The 16,814-nt window shown below is 40.5% G+C and overlaps 1 protein-coding gene across 5 annotated transcripts in view; it reads left to right on the top strand.

Annotated features, from left to right (window-relative positions):
• GPM6A (glycoprotein M6A) overlaps positions 1-16,591 on the top strand; it is a 382,272-nt gene extending 365,681 nt beyond the window's left edge. For all 5 annotated transcript variants that reach the window (XM_019534632.1, XM_019534634.1, XM_019534631.1 and 2 more), the window contains 2 exons: positions 1,046-1,111; positions 14,379-16,591. In XM_019534632.1, coding sequence (XP_019390177.1) covers positions 1,046-1,111; positions 14,379-14,531 — 219 coding nt within the window. In that variant the 3' untranslated portion in view covers positions 14,532-16,591. The remainder of the gene's footprint in view (positions 1-1,045; positions 1,112-14,378) is intronic.
• Positions 16,592-16,814: the final 223 nt, after the last annotated feature.

Here is a 16,814-nt window from a genome sequence, read left to right as displayed (position 1 = left end):
CTGTGTTGCAACCCAGATCTGAAGTGGAACACTGCCTGAATTAACCTTAAATTGTACACACAAGCTTTCCACAGCCAGAGGAGATTCAAATCTGCCTTCCCCTTTTCACTATCCCTTTTCTTCCCTGCCCCAGCTGATTGCTCTGCCCACCAGGCTATTGATTAGTCTGAGCTGTGTAATTTCTACAACTCTCTGGCTCAGCCTGGGACAGTCATTAGCTAAGAAAGCAAGAGCCATATAGTGCCAGGAGGAAAGCAAGTGAGAAGGAGCCTGACTCTGTACCCTAGAGGCAGTCACTCAGCTGGGGAGACATGGGTTGCAGAGTTACTTCTAAGACAGCTCATGCATTTTACCTTAGTCATTAGATAAAAACTCAAGGGATCCTGTGAGCAGACTTTTTTCCAAGTGAGTGTCCTAACCAGTAGCTTGTTTGCATCTCTGTGGCTTACGAGCTTTGCATTCTTGGCCACACTATAGATCAACTTCATAAGGAGTGGAGGATTAGACCATTCACCCAAACTATTATCTGGTGGTTAGGGAAATCTTCTGGGTGGAGAGAGAATGTGAGTTTGAATCCTCTCAAGCTGAGGAGAGCCTTGGACCAGTTTTCCCTCTACTTAGGCCTGGGCTGTTATAAAAAAAAATGTTGGGGGGGAAGGAGGAACCCTTATCCCTTCTCAAATAAACAACTGCCCTCAGAAGAGGGCTCCAGACTCTGGATCACAAGAGGATGAAGTCTCCAGACAACGGTGAGATTGTTCAATATATGTTGCTCTGTTCAGCACTGATTAGCTTTAGGCAGCCTGGCATGTGGCATGTTGTGACTCACCATTCATAGGCACCTATTTCTTCCCGTTGTATACAGAATGTAGGCACCTAAAGTTATTTCCCTGAAACACACTACTGAGGTTAGGCACCTGATTTTCAAGTGTGGCAGCACCCAAGAGAGAAATGTCTAATGTACTTTTCTGGGTCTGCAATTTTTTGTTTAGTTTCTGTGGAAAGGACTTTCCATGACACTTGCTTTCTTTGTGCCCTTTTGCAGCTAAATATGACATTCCATTTGTTCATTGTGGCACTTGCTGGAGCTGGAGCAGCAGTCATTGCTATGGTAAGCTATAGACCCTCCTGCCCTCATCCTCCAGACCTGTGCTCCATCACTTCCCCTGACACATTCTGTTAGTATATTATTGTGAGAAGTACTCTCAGTAGCCAAAAATATCATTCAGGTACTACCCAGAGAGATAAAGTATGTGACGTTTCAGGGATATTGTTAATGTGATTTTGTAAATTTATGTTTTTAATGATTTTTTAAAAATACTTTAAAGCACAGTATTATTATGAAGAGTCTTCAAACAGCACATCCAGACTGTGTTTTAAATACCAAGATTCGTTTAAGAGCATGCAAAGGGATTTTTCAGTTCTTGTATGGTATTTAGAAGGTTCTTCTGGGAAAGCCGCAAAGCAACTCCACCTCTCTTTTTCTCATGCCCTCCTGCATATGCATGTGCCTGCCTCCTGTCCCTTCAATTTCGTTTTCATCTGAGCTGCTGCTTTTAGTGGCAAAAATCCTTTTGAGGATACTGAGGACCAGCATTCCCATGGGCAGTGACATACTAGCATTTCTGCAATGAGCATCACTTTGAACATGGTGAAATTTTGTCAAGAATTAACAAGTCAGCTTTCCAGAAGTTAATGAGTGATATTTGTCAGTGAAGTTTGTAGTCTGAGCTACATATTTATATGCTGTGTCCCTTTCCCTTGTTCTTTTTCTGTCTTGCCTAAGAGCTCAAGTGTTTTATAAGAGTGCTGGTGTTGGGACTGTCCACCACCCTGTTTGTATAGGTTCTAGCACAATAGGGACCATGCTTGAAGGGAGGAATTATAACTAGGTGCTGCTGCTGTAACTAGAACTGCTATCGTATTTACCCTCATACCACATGCATATTCCCCTCCTCTCTGCTGGCCCGCCCCAATCAGCTGTCCAAAATTTTAGTATACATTTTCTTTGCTGGAATAGAAGCACGGAAATGCTGTGTTGCAAAATGGCAACCAGCTTCTGTCTCAGCAAACAAGCAGGGAGGGGGAGAATCCAGTGTTAACCCTTTCATAGCTTGCTCCCAGCTTGCCAGTTGAGAGAAGCTAACAGCCATTTTGCAACAGCCTCTCCATGAAAACGCCAGCTCTAGGGCATGATTCTGGAAAAAGTCTTTTTCCTCCATTCTGCCCTCTAAAAACAAAGTGTGTGTCTTTTTTGAGGTCATGTGGTATGTGAAAAATACAAGTATTATAATTATTGTTGTTGTCAAATGTTTTGGTGATTTATTTTTCATCCATGAAAACTGTATTTCATTTACACAGATCAACAACAAATCTAGTTTTATAATGAAAATGATTTTTTTAACTTGAACCCTAGAACCATTGAGTGTCTTGTCTCAGTCCACTGTTTTGGTGCTTGCCCTGAGCATGCAGTCATGCTGTAAAAGAAAGATGCATAGTGCAGTAAACTCAGCTAGTAGGTCTTGAGCAGCATTTGTGCCTCAGTTTCTAAATCAGCACAATGCTTCATTTAGGTTTCTCTGCTACCTCAGCAGGATGTCATGAAGTTTAATTAATTTTTAAAATCTGATATTTAAGTGCTTCAAGATAAAAAGTGCTGCATAAGCAGAATGATTCCATACTTTGCTTTATGTTAATGCATTTCATTAATTACTTAACTCTTCCAAAAGCAGACTTTTTTTCTGCAGAAAGAGCAACAGTAGTCAGAATATCACATTACAAGAAAAATGGTTCCTTACTGCATCACTGTTTCAGTTGCTTTACTAGTGATGTCTGATTTTCAGAAGGGTTATTGGTTTAGACAAGTATTTAAAAGTGAAAGTAACTATAAATATGAAGAATAGCAATTAGCTCTTGTATATCATTTTACATTTTCAAAGTACTGTATAAAAGTTACCTGATAAAGCCTTACAACAGTCCTGTGAAGTAGGTATGTTATTTTTTCCTCTTTTAACATAAATTCACTTCTCCAAGGCCATATGGTAACAGAGAAGGACTGGAAATCAAGAGTTTTTTCATCTAAGACTTTAAACTCAGTTCCTTAGAGGCAATGCTGTTTTATCCAACATATCATTCATACCCCATTTGCAGTATTCAGTCAGATTTTCTTATTTGCATAAATGAGCCTTTTCTTCACAGTCTTTGATTGCTCCACAAATTTTGGTGGCAAGATCTTTACTAGGTACTGTCTTACATTCTGCCCCATGGCTTATATTTCCTATAAAAGGGGACATGTGCCAGATGGAAGTGATGTCATCTGAATTTAAAAGAGGACACAGAGTAGCTCTAGACTTAAGACGCAGTATCAGTCCAGCAGAAAGAGTGCTGGATCCCACTGTTGTAGAATAGTCCCAAGAGCAGCTATGGATTTCTTTTAATTCCAGATATGCATTTCAATATAAAGTGAACTTCAGGTTATAGAGGGGAAACACTTTTTCAGTACAATTTCTATATTACCTAGCCGGTTCAAGCTCTGTGAGACTCCCTCTGTGCTGATGCACCAGTTATGATTCAGTCACCTAAAATTTCAGCATGAATACTTCTTCTGAGTTTCTGTGTAACAGCTTTTCTGAGTAAGACAGCTGAGGAAGGTTCTCTCTTAAGTGGTAGTAGCCCCTTTAGCCCTCCCAAAATCTTAAACTTTGCCCACTTTCAATGCCTAAAAGAGACTTCAGTCACAGCGCGTTATACAGATTTTAATCGGATGTGCATTCCTCTCTCTTTCTTGTGTGGCATAATCATCAGTGAAATACTGAAGTGCATTTATGTTCATAATGATATAATTAGGCTTCAGCGCCAACATCTAAATGAAATGCATTGGGATGGCTCATGCTTCTCTCAGAGATGGTTTCATACTATAAATAGATTGAAGCCAGTGTAAGTACCTCAATGTACACTGAGCCCACATTTTAAGGATTTTGTTCATAATCATAAGAGCTAGAGATTTAGGTGTCTTTAAAAACAAAACAAAAACATGAAAGCTTAGATTTTGAATTGCAAAGTAGCAGCCACAGGAACAAGGACCTGTTCAGTGAGCTGCTGCAGAGCAGCCCTACTAGAACCAATAGTGACAGCATGTTCTCAGGGAAGATTTGATACTGCTTGGGGAAGAAATCTGATTAATTAATGGTCTTCTTTCACCAGCTTGCCAATGCAGTGATGTGGGCACTGAAATAAATTAGTGGCAAGAGCACTCTGATTAACTGAAGAAAGCTTAAATGTATTGAACTGTAGAAGCTCCTCTTGTTTGTCATGTTCCTTTATTTCTCTTCAGTTTATGAATTAGACTGGGTTCTTCATATGGCTGGTTGTCACTTTTTGCAGCACAGTTTCATATTCCTTGGGTCAAACTTGTCTCCACAGGAAACAACATAATTGCAAAGCAAACAAATACATAAGCAAAAAAGGATTAAGTCACACCATACAATCCTTTTCCAGACTCTGAGAAGGCAATTCAAACTCTGTGAAGCCTCCTCAGCAGCCCTCGCTCTCACTCTGGTTCTCTCTCTCTCTCACCCCTCACTGAGAGCTTTTAACTTTCTATGGGTGATCCAGTCATCCCCATCAGTTGGCCCAGTCCTCCTCAGCAGGCAGGCAGGCAGGCAGTTGCCTTTCAACTGTCTGCAGCTGGGCTGCAGCCCCTGAGCCATATACCCTGCAACAGGCTATTCAGAGGACATAAATGTATTTGCTTTTGGCCTGAAATTTGTCATTTTCTGATTGTAAATTATAATACCACAAAAGAGGAGTAGTTTTTGAATCTGGCATGGGACAAAGAAAATAAGAGAAAAGCATTGTTTCTCACAGGAATTTTATTTTTTAATGTGGAATGATGAGAGTATTAAAGCTATCTAGATATTTCTGCAAGGATTAATAAGAGATTTCCAGTCTGGCTTGGTGCAGATCTTAAAAAAAAAAAAAAGAAAAAGAAATGGGAAGCTCATGTTCAGTGGTACAACAGACTGCTGGTAGCAGCCATAATAGATTGCCAGTGCTCTACATCCATTAGGGTTAAGGACAGCTGATGTTGACCACAGTACTGCCCAGCCCATAGTGCTGGTTTATAGTAGTATGCAGGCAGGGGTGATTTTGGCCCTATTCTACAAACACTTGCTTCTGCAGTGGTCTGAGCTACTTTGTGTTTTCATTCCAAGGGCTCTTACTTCTCTGGCAGTCCTGTCACTGCTAAGGTGTCCATTTGGATGTAGTTTGGTTTCCATTCCCGTGTTTTGCATATATTAAGTTGTTTTGGTTTTTTTTTTGATTCACTGCATTTTATCACAAGCCATTACTTATCTAGGATGTTGTGCCTGGAATTTACAACTGTCCATGGAGAGGTATATTAACTGCATTGTATCAGTTATGGATTATAGCATTTGTGGACCATTGTTGCATGGAAGTACTCTGATACCACATAATAAGGATTACCAAGGCTAAGTTTACAGGGTAAAATCCGGGAGGCAGACAGGCACGTATAGTTTCATCTGAGGTCACCAGGTTTACACTATGTATCTGAGTAGAGTTTGGTTTGTAACATGGAAGGCATCATGCTCCTCATGTGCTTTGAAGTAACACCAAGTGTTAAATGTGTCACCAAAATATACTACAATGTATTTTGCTTTTTTGTAACATGGTTTCTCATGGTAGCCTTAGAGACTGTGGGTAACATTCTAAGTAGCAGGAAACTAGCTAACTTCCAGTTTTTGCAAGAAACTGGGAGCCACTTATGTGAATGGATGCAGTTTTCTGAAATAAATAAGAATTTTTTTAAAGTATTTTATTTTCATCAGAGCAATGTTTCCTGGTTTGGGGGAGAGAAAGTAGCTAGAGGAGAGTTTGAAGCAGGAGTCCTCATGAAGTCCAGTGCCTCCCCACACAAGAGAGGTTGACATATAGGTCTTCCCTATGGTCTACCTCGTATTGCATGGCAGACAAGTTATTTCCATCACTGAGATTCCTAGAAACTTGTGGTTCTGCTGTTGGCACCTTGTTAACTACCTTTTTGAGAATTTTTTCTCTTGCTGTCAAAATTGACCAAGGCAAGATGGGTTTTTTTTTTTCCTTTACTTGCAGTGCCCAGAAATTCAGTGGTCAAAAGAGTGGGTAAGATCCAAATTATCAGTACTTGGCAGATATACAGTACCCTCTTTGGTAGGGGGTTGTTCCCATAATAAAGGAGAGTTAGGAGTGGATTTTAGGGGAAGGCATCTGCTAAAGGAGACCGGGCTCTTAATGTCTTATACATCAAGAAGAAAACTGACTTTTCTCTGACTTCTAACCCCTGCATGTGGAGGGGGGGGGGGGGCGTTCCAGAAATGGTCTGTGAGACCAAGTGTGGTAGACTGACTACAATCATCCTGCAAGAAGGAGCAAAGTTCTGTCCTCTACGTGCTATGCGCTACATTGTTCTCATATGAGTTGTTAAAAAAACGGAGGCTTGTTAAAACACATACCTTGTGTCATGCTTTCCTACATATTCAGGACAATGACAGTTCACACTAATGAACTGAGGCTGTATAACAGGATAATATTCAAACAATATTACCTTTCAAAACTGAAACATATACCGTACAATTAAAAGAGTTAGGATAAAGTGCTAAAGTGTAGCTAGGTGAGAGGGTAAAAAAACTATACCTGTCTTTTTATTGTCTTCAAATCTATAGTCAGTTTTGCTCATATAATTATTTTCTTCTACATAATAAATCCTTTTGGGTTTCTTTTTCTCTCTCTACTGACTGCCTGTGGAAAAAATGATCTCTGGGAAAGTGACATTTCAGCCTAGCCTATTCTTTGGAAGGAGGGATCTAAAATTTCTTTCACAACCCAAAGGGAAGGCCAGTTGGAGCTAGCATAAATTCCCCTGCTGCAGCTGTGAGGTTCAGTAAAAGGGCAAAGGAGCTGAGCCTTGTGAGGATAAGGAGTTCTCCTAGGTCAAACCTCAGTCTGCTTCTTACGACAAGCAGTGGGACAGTGGGGAAAACTTGGGGTTCTGGGGGTGCCCTTTGGACAGGTTTATAACAGTAAAGCCAGTTATTTTTTTAAGAACACACTTACCTTTGGCCTTTTTTTTGGTCTATTGTATTATAACACGCTCTTAGATATATAAGATATCTGCAAGAACTAAATTACTTCCTCAGTACAAATATTTAATTTCCCTTTTAATACACTTCCTGAAAAAGGACGTGATTTGTTTTATTTTTTGTAGGTGCTGTGTTTGGCTTGATCACACAATTGTCAATCTTATACAAAAGAAAAGATTTGTTTCATATGACTAAATGCATCCATCTCCAAGCTGCTTCTAATAATTTTATCTCCTACAATAACATTTAGGAGAATAGGGCAAGAAAATACTTTAAAATGGACATAAACGCATCTGAAATAAATTTAACAGTCATTTGACTCTAGGACATTTTTTCTTCCAGGTTGCTAGAATGTTAGGTGTAGATTTAGAGCTTTGTATTAATTATAAAGTTCCTAATGATTATATATAAAATACATTTATTTAAAATTACTGCACATGGATCTACCATTAAGTGATGGCTTTCAAAAATACATTATTTTGTATACATTATTCTATTTAGAAGAAAACTGTGCTAACTGTGAATTCTCTTTCTTGGGTTGCAGCACAGTCACAAATGGATTCCTCATGCACTAAAAAGATTTGGTACCTACTCTCAGGGAATATGCACATGAAGCATTTACTTAGGGTGCTACATCACCCTGAACTTTAACTGATGTTTCTTTGAATTTTTCAGTCAGGGAGTGAGTAAATAAGAACTTTCCCAGAAAATAACCCAAAATATTAGTTTTGTTGAAAAAATATTGTGTCATACTAGAAACAAAGAGTATTAACAGGTTCCACTATAAATATAAGCACAAGTATATGTTTCTTTCAACTCCGAGCAGTAATGATTAGGTAGGTAAGAATCCCAAAACAGGATATTTGCTATGAAGCAGAATTGTAATATATGCAATTCCCTTTCTTCCTTACAGAGGAAGTGCTTATGGGTTGTATTAAAAAAAGGAAAAATATAGGAGCTGGTCTAATGTCAACAAGCAAAAATATACTTTCTTGTTCTTTTTTTTTCAAATATGATGCTAGGTGAATATAGTAGCATTGTAAAAAACAGCCTCACGTTATTTTGCCATCTAAAGTCTATCAGATATACATAAGAGGTTAAAAAAACATAGCAAATCAGGTTTTTAGGTGGCCAAAATAATTTGGTCTCCCTCATTTTTTACTTTAGGGCATTTGTAGATGACACACAGGTTTAATTCTCCCTAAATTGAAGCAGTGTTTTTTTAAAAGTGCTGTTTCAATTTAGGATGAAGTAAACCCCCGTGTTGTATACACCCATGTCAGAGCCCGATCCTTACCTGCCTCTCCAGCAGTGGGGAGGAGAGAGCGAGCTCCTGGTGGACAAAGCAGTCCCTGAGCTGTGGTGGGGGCTGGTGCTTTCTTCTGCAGCAGTAGCCTCCCTCCCCGAGGCGGCACCTGCTCTCAGGCACCTGGCTTGAGCAGCCCTGAGGGGTACCACAGCCACAGAGGGAAGCACGGGGCCCCACACAGGCAGGCAGGCTCCAAGGGGGTGGGGGGTGGGGGCAGGGATCAGGATCACTGCTTTTCTTTTTTTCTTCTCTGGAGCCTGCTTTCCCGGGCTGCCGGCACAGTCTGCCTGCACATCCCCTGAACTGCACGGAGCCTGATGCTTCACTTTGTGGCTGTAGGGTAGGAAACTAAAACTCCTCAGTGGTGTTTTACAAATGAAACATGGAGATGGATGGTCTTTGTAATAGTTTCAGTCTATTCCACATAGATACCAGAAGAACTTTTAATATCAAACATGTGGAGAAAGCCCTCATAGCATAGAGGTGAGGGCCGGAGAAGAATGTTGGCAGAATAATCTCATTAATAAAGAATTTTATCTCTGCCTTGAAAAGAAATATTGATTCAGTTTAAATCACCACCTTATTTTTTGCATAAGTTGGCATGTTATGGAGCAGTCATTGGTAGGGACCTGCCAAATTTGTGGCACCCCCTTTAATCTTGCAAGTGCCCCCCTCTCCCTGCGTACTGGTGGAGGGCCTCACAACTCACTCCTGATTGGCAGAGGGGCAAAATCCATGGTTTTAAATATGGTGCTGTTTTTGCCTCCCACATAGTCAGCAGCAAGCAGCAGGGCCACTGGGGCCCCTCAGCCAATCAGAAATGGGAGGACAGGTGCACAGGGAAGCCTGCAAGATTAAAGGAGCTGCTGAGCAGCCCACTTCTGCCATGAATTTGATAGGCCCCAAGTCACTGGGGCTAGGGACAGAAGTTACACATAAACCGGTTTAAGTGATGGCCCAAACTGGTTTAAGATAACCTGGTTGAATGTAGCATTAGACTTAAATGATTTGGGTCAAACCGGTTTGCGGAACTTCTGTCCCAGACCCCCTCCTGGTTTAAGTTAAATCACAGTCCCCCAGCATACAAGCATGCTTTTCAGCCCTGAGCTGGGCTGTGCTCCCTGCTTCAGACAGCAGGTTGGCCCCTGCCTCTGCTCTCTAGCCAGAGCAGAGGCAGGGCCATAGCCAGATGCCAGCCCAATGTGGCCCCCTAAAGTGAAGGGGGCAGGAAGGGGTCCCCCCCATCCTCATGCCCAGGGGACTACAGCCAGGGGCTGCCTGACCAGGGAAGAGCAGACCCACTCAGGGTCTTTCCCCCCCACCGGTCTGTGTGGTGCTGTCTCAGCAGCTCTCTGACAGTTTGGCTTGGCTCAGCCTGGGTGTAGGAAACCAGGAGCAAACTGGGCTGGGCTGTGGAGACAGGGCCCTTCCTGGCCAGCTGAGGCTCTGTGACAGCCCAACCCAGTATGCATGGGTGGCGGTTGGCCAGGCAGTGGCACAGAGGCAACTTCATTGCAGCTGTGGGCAGGCACCTTGGCAGCTAGACTGGCCATGCACAATGTGCCTGTGGCTGCCCGAGCTGGCTTGGAGGTGGTGGCAGGCCCGGAGCCTGGCAGCCACCTGCTATGGGGGCTCATGTGCCTGCAACCCCTGCACGTTGCTTGCTTGTTGCAGGCTCCATGCAGGTGGTGTAGAAGTTGTGGGCACGCAATCCCCTGTGGCAGGCATCTGCCAGGCTCTGGGCCCACTGGCACCTCTGTGCCCACCAGCAGGGCCCTTCCCAGCTGCCTGTGGCTCTGTGACATTCCATCCCCCGCTAGGCACAGGGAGCAAGGAGCAATCTCATTGCACAGCTCCTGCAGCCGAAGCCCAAGCTGCAGCCAGCTGGGAAGTGCCCCGCCCCTGTGGCCCAGCCCAGGCCGGCTTTTCCATGCCCACCCTCAGCAGTGCCTGCGGACAAGACCAGCCCAGCTCAGTCCCCCAGCGCCAACCATCTGCCCATGCTCCTGCTGCTGTTGCAGTGGGGGGGAGCTCTGTGCAGTGCTGCACCCGGGCCCCAGACTGTCACAGAGGGCTCTCCCCCTTTTCTTCCTTCCTTATCTTGGGTGGGGTGGAGACTCTGTGTGATGATGCTTCAGGCTAGAATCAAGGCTGGAGGAACACAGTGCTAGGGCACAGTGGGGAAACTGGCCACTGTGGGGTAGTGGAGGGGTAGAAGCTGTGTTCCCAGGTCCCCACACCTGGGGCTAGGCTGGGTTGTCAGGGAGCCACCGTGGCAAACAGGGCTGTCCCCTCCTCCCCTGCCATGGCATAAAGGGGGAGGGTCTGACCATGCCCCAGCTCGTGCTGCTTGGTGCCAGGGTCTGGCCACATTCCCTCCCCTATCTAAAAAGCCTGGCAAGGACTATTTTCCCCCTCCCCCTCCAGGTACACCTGGGCTGGGGTCCCTGCAGGCTGGGGTGGGGGTTTAAACCTCTCCCAATCATACTTAGGCCTGCCGGGGCCTGGTCATGCCCTCCCCCTCTGCACAACTTGCCTTGGCCACTGCCGAAGGGAAGAGAGGGCTTGCTTTAGTGCCCCCTGACTTCTGGCCTGAGTCACTGCAGGCATATGCTTGCATTTCCGGCATCAAAAGTGAATGTCTGTTCACTTGCAAATTGATTCAATCTACGCAGGTTAAACTAACCTGCAAAGATTGAATCAGTTCAGGCTCAGGCCTCTTGAATGTCTGTACTTAGCCTGGCTGTTCAAAATTATTCTTAATTCTGTTAGTGATAGTTATTATTATCAAGAATAAAAGTCTCTTCCTTTTAATATACTTCCTCTTAAAAGGAACTTCCATTGACTCTGTCAGAAGAATGACATAGTGACTTTGTAATGGTGGTGTAGGGCTCTTGGGTATTCAATTCCCTTTTTAACCTGCAAGAAGAGACGCTGATCTACTTTTATGATAAAGAAAGAAAGCTAGTTTTACTCTTCTGATTGGTTCCATAGTGGTGAAGAAAGGTCATCAAAGATTTTGCATGGACCATATGGGCCTTTTATATGTTTATCTTTTCCAATTACCGTTATTTTTGATAGGTGTCTTTCTAGAGACTCAGAGAATTTGGGACTGTTTTTCAGATGTTCCATAGGTATTGGGTCCGACAGAACCCATTCTGTCAAGGATAACTTTGCTGAACTGAGGTGGAGTAACATGTCCTTGGTCCTACTTTGGGCCCTAGTGGGCCTCTGGATTACTTTCTGTCATCTGCAGTATAGTTGAAAGTCATAATTGCCAGGGATTTATTAGAGTAATTATGATAGCAGCTTATTGTCTCTACAGGTTTTTATTTTATTATTAGAGATGCATGATGGTTTATTCAGTTCAGGTTATTCTTATTCAGCTGAATGACAAAGAGATCCACCCTCAGTAATGCCACTGGATCCACAACTCTCTAATCAAAGACCATTCATGATCACCTGATTGACTATTCTGATTGTGAGCATGTCCCCTTTGATTTGTTTCCAGCTGATGAATCCCAGCTTATAGTAAAACTTATTTTTATTGGTCTTTGAGTACATTTTGTCCTACTGAATTTCATCCTAGTTCTGTTACTCCAGACATCAAAGGTATTCAGTTCCAAATAATCTCCCAATTCACTTCTGTAGTTTGATGCGGACAACAGTAAAAGATATTTAAACATTAGTTGTGATTAGCAATTTTCATTAGTGCTCTTGTACTCATTGTTTCCAGGTCATCAATGAAAATATTTAATAAGATGTGTCCAAAGACCAGTTGTTTAGAAACTCCACTAATAATCTCCCTCTAGCCTGATACTTCTTCAGTTAACATAATGTATTATCATTTCCTTTTTAACCAGCCCTTTACCAGCTCTAGCTCATCTATTAAGTCCTGTCTTCCTCAGCTGAATTAATATTTTCCCATAAGGTATTATGTCACAAAGCTTTATAGAAGTCTACATAGATTCAGTCAATTACAGTTCCTTTCTCTAGCAAATTAATTATTTCCCCAAAGAAAAAGAAGAGTGTTATCTGGCTGGTCTGCCTTTGTTAAATATATGTTGTATTTTATCCCATTTTCTACTTACTTCATGTCTTTGATTATTCTTCCCTAATTTTTTTTTCTAATGGCTTACCACTAGGTTTGACAAAAGGTGTTTGGATCACTTTTTTTATTCTTCTTAAGTATAAGGGAACATTTATGAACATTTGTATTCTTTCAGTCCCAGATATATCATGTAAAAATCCTAATTACATTAACAAGGATTTTGTATGCCAGTTCTTTCACAATTCTGGAATAATGAGGTTCTCTCAAAGTAATCATATTAATCTCTTTTTGTTTTGTATCAACTTTGGATGTGGTGATTTTCATTTTATACATTCGTTTTAAAAACTCTTCCTACCTTATTCCTTCCCTCTTGATTCCCAACCTTTGCCATCATTATTTTTATTGAAAACTGAGGCAAAGATTTTGGTAGATTTTTAATTTCAGTCTGGATTCAGATTTTTAATCTCAACCTCATCCTCATTGAAGAGTAACTCTACTTGTTTTCTACTAGTTCTCTTACTTATGACTCAAGAAACTTTTAATTGTTTTATTAAATATCTTTTGCAACATCTAAATCACTTGACTTTTAGAACTTCTCACTTTATGCATCAAAACATGGGCCAATAACTCCCTCCACCCGCTTTTGTTTTTTGCTGCATGGCCTCTGCTTATTCCTAATGACCTAGTATCCATTTTGAGCTGCCCATTTACTTTATTAAATCTTGACACTTTCTGTACAAGTGTAGATACATTCCAGACAGTTTTCATACCTATGCATGAATAATTGATTTTCCAGCGAAATATACATTTTAAAAATGAAAATGTTTGGAGTTATTTGGAGGGGTGAGGGTGGACAAGGTGAGTGAATGGAAACAGTATTGTTCCACTTTAAAGGAAATACTTTGTTTGGTCTGAAACAAGCAAGCAAGATCCACTGTGACCAAGTCAGGCTGGACATAAGAAAGAACTTCTTCACTGTCTGAGCCCCCAAGGTTTGCAATAGACTGCCACCAGAGGCGGTTCAAGCACCCACTTTGAACGCCTTCAAGACACATTTGGATGCTTATCTTGTTGGGATCCTATGATCCCTGCTGACTTCCTACCCCTGGGGCAGGGGACTGGACTCGATGATCCTCCAGGGTCCCTTCCAGCCCAAATGTCTATGAAATCTATGAAAAGCAAAAAAGCCCACCTTTCAATTTTGACCACATTTACCATTTTTATAAATAAAAGCAAAGGAAATTTGAAAGGGTAGATTCTTGATGGGAATTATGTACCATATACAAAACTAGGGAGGAAGAGGAGAGAGTGGCTTCCTTCTATTGCCTCCTCTTCTACCTGCTCTTTGTGAATGTCCAAGTCCTCTTGTAAATCAGATATGAATTGTTGACACATTTCATTTCATTTAGGCACTTCCAAAGTTTTATTTTCTTTTCCATTCTTTTTCATCCAAATTAGTTTTGTGAAAAATGTTGAAAAATCTCAGAATGAGACATTTTTTTGAAATCTAATGCTAAGGGCCTGACAGATCTAGAACACACTATCCCAATTTAACAGGAGCTGAAAGCAAATGCCGGTGCCCTTCTGTCATATATCTCTCCCCACCCTACCAGCTGCTAGCAAATATCAGAATAAACAGGCATGGATATTTCTGTGATATGCTTATCCTCAGCTGCAATTTGTGTCTTTGTGGCCACTGTCATCAAAGGCAGGAGTGCACAGAACAGCAAATATGAACATTACCCTATCATTCAATATAGATCCCTTATTTTCTGCCCTCAGTGCATTTTGCTTCCACCCAGAAACCTGTCCTTTTCACATGTGAACATGTTCTGCTTTTGTGCAGTTGGTCCCTAACTCCATATTACTTTTCTTCCAGGTTCACTATCTCATGGTTTTGTCTGCTAATTGGGCCTACGTGAAAGATGCTTGCAGAATGCAAAAATATGAGGATATTAAGTCAAAGGAAGAACAAGAGCTTCATGACATTCATTCTACCCGTTCTAAAGAGCGGCTCAATGCATACACATAAGAAAAACCTTGTCTAACTTGCTAACATTTGAATGCTTTGCTGTTTAACTAAAGGCCATCCGACCATTTTAAAAACAAAGTGAAAGTGCTTCTCACAAAAGATAGCCAGGGTGACTTATAAGCCACCCATGTACAATTCTTGGTTGTCAAGCACTTGATTTCCTAATTAGTTATAGTTTGTGTGACCATTCTTTACTACAAAGCTCCTAAACAGCCTTTCCTGAATCCTCTTAAGCTAATTAGTTCTGTTAGATCAAGGATACTAACTATTGTCAAATACGGAGATGTGTTTGATTTTTTTAATCACTTTGTATGTGTTATGCATAACACCTTTTGCATTGTTTCTTATATGTTTTTGAAAGGAAAAATAGCTTTTTATACTTTTTAGTTTTAAGTTCAATAACTAACTACAGGTATACTTCAAAGGGACCATTGTACAGTATGTACAATATATATAGAGAAGACACTCTGATGACTTTCCTTCATATTTGGATATCTTACCAGATGGACCAGTAACAACCTTGACTGCAGGTCCTAGAATATTTTAAACAATCAAAGGTGCAATTTCTAAATTTGTAATAGTAGGTAAAAAAATTTTAAAAAAATAAAAGTGCTTCTTAACTTTGTTAACATTGTATTATTCTTGATGTTCTTAAAGAATATTCTCTCTCAAAGTTTTATTGGTGATTATTCCTGTTTATATTGTGAGCATGCAGCCCGTGGTGTTAATGATGCATGGCTATTTGCCTGTTTAAAGGACATGATACCACGGTTATCTTTAAAGAGTTTCAGTATATAGACAAATGTTAACTAAGTGATATAGCTATGCGTAGGTTTGTGCAGAATGATTTCTTTGTAATTCAACAATGGTTATGCGGAATTGGAACTGTTCATGTGCTGATGTGAGCAATTACTGTTTAGCTACATTTATGAAAGTGATATATCAAAAATACAGCAAGCTTACAAGTCAGAAGTCTTTTTTACCTGCTTTAAAAATTTTAATGGATTGCACCTGCCTGGACTATAATATACTGTATGTGATATATTCAAGGATACTTCCATAAATGTAATAGCTTGGCTTATGGCTTTGCTACACATACTGGTTTACCTGTATTATGTTAAAGTGAGGTAAAAGGCCACTACAGATCTTATTGTTTGAAAGTGTAGTAATATATTTGAACCTTTATTTTGGCTAGGAAAATGTTATCAGAAAGGTAAGTCATGTTTTTTGAAGAAAGTACCTGTATCAAAAGAACAAAACATGAAGGAAAAAATGTACAAAAAGAAAAAAAAATAGCAATCAGTATTATTGGACCAAATTTGGTGTCTTTTTTATTTTTATTTTTTGCCTATTTCTAATGCTACAAGAATGCTGTAAAGTGTCTTTTAAAGTGATGTAGCCTGACAAGACATTTTTGTCAGTGTTAAAAATTCTAGGTAGTTTTGTGCACTTAATGGACCATTGTGAATTCTCTCTCAGTGTAAGTGCATTTCTAATAAAGGTTACTGAGTAAAACTCTTATTTGTACTATTACTAGTCATGCATCATCAGTAATTTTTAACAATTCTTGTAGTAAGTAGAAGGTAATTCAATAGATATTTGTGGCATGGTTATGCATTAAGTAGCATTAGTTGATTAATTTTGGGGGTTTTGTTTGCAATTTGGTTTATTTTGTCTGTTTGGCTTTTTTTTTTTTTTTTACTTAGATTGTCTTACTGGGTCAACAGTTTTCTGATATGTGCAGTACCAATATTACAGTTCTGCAAAAAGTATTATAAACCTTCTTTGAATTCTATATTGTAGTGTTTCAGTTTTGTGTCTTAAACAGTTTGTGCTGATTTTTAAAACTATGTCTTTTAAACTCATGTAATGATGTTGATGCTTTCGGCTTTTCTCTGGTATTAGAGTTTGTATTTTCACAAAGAATGCTTTGTAGCAGGCATTACAATTAATCTGTTTTGTACATAAATGTGCCAACAGCTTGATGGTGGCGTTTTTGAAATGTAGAACAAAGTGCTTGCAAAAATGTAATAAACACACTTGTGTACTTTGTGTATGTATTAGTTGTTCTTGTTGTGTTTTTTCTCTGGGTATACTGTATAAATTATTGAAATTGGAGATGGAAGAAACTTGGTAGATGTACTCTTCTCTGCCTGCCACTAGAAGCCCATTTTCAATAGTGTATTTTTAACTTGGCTTTGTACATCCTGTTTCACATATCCTAGGTAATGATTCTCTTAGCAGAAAAATGAGACCAAATTTAATCAAAACTATCAAAAGGGA

The sequence above is a fragment of the Crocodylus porosus genome, unplaced genomic scaffold (genome assembly GCF_001723895.1).
Source record: "Crocodylus porosus isolate Cpor-Errol unplaced genomic scaffold, CroPor_comp1, whole genome shotgun sequence".
Lineage (NCBI taxonomy): Eukaryota > Metazoa > Chordata > Crocodylia > Crocodylidae > Crocodylus > Crocodylus porosus.
Note: the sequence above shows the minus strand (reverse complement) of the source record. Positions and strands in the feature narration are given on the sequence as shown.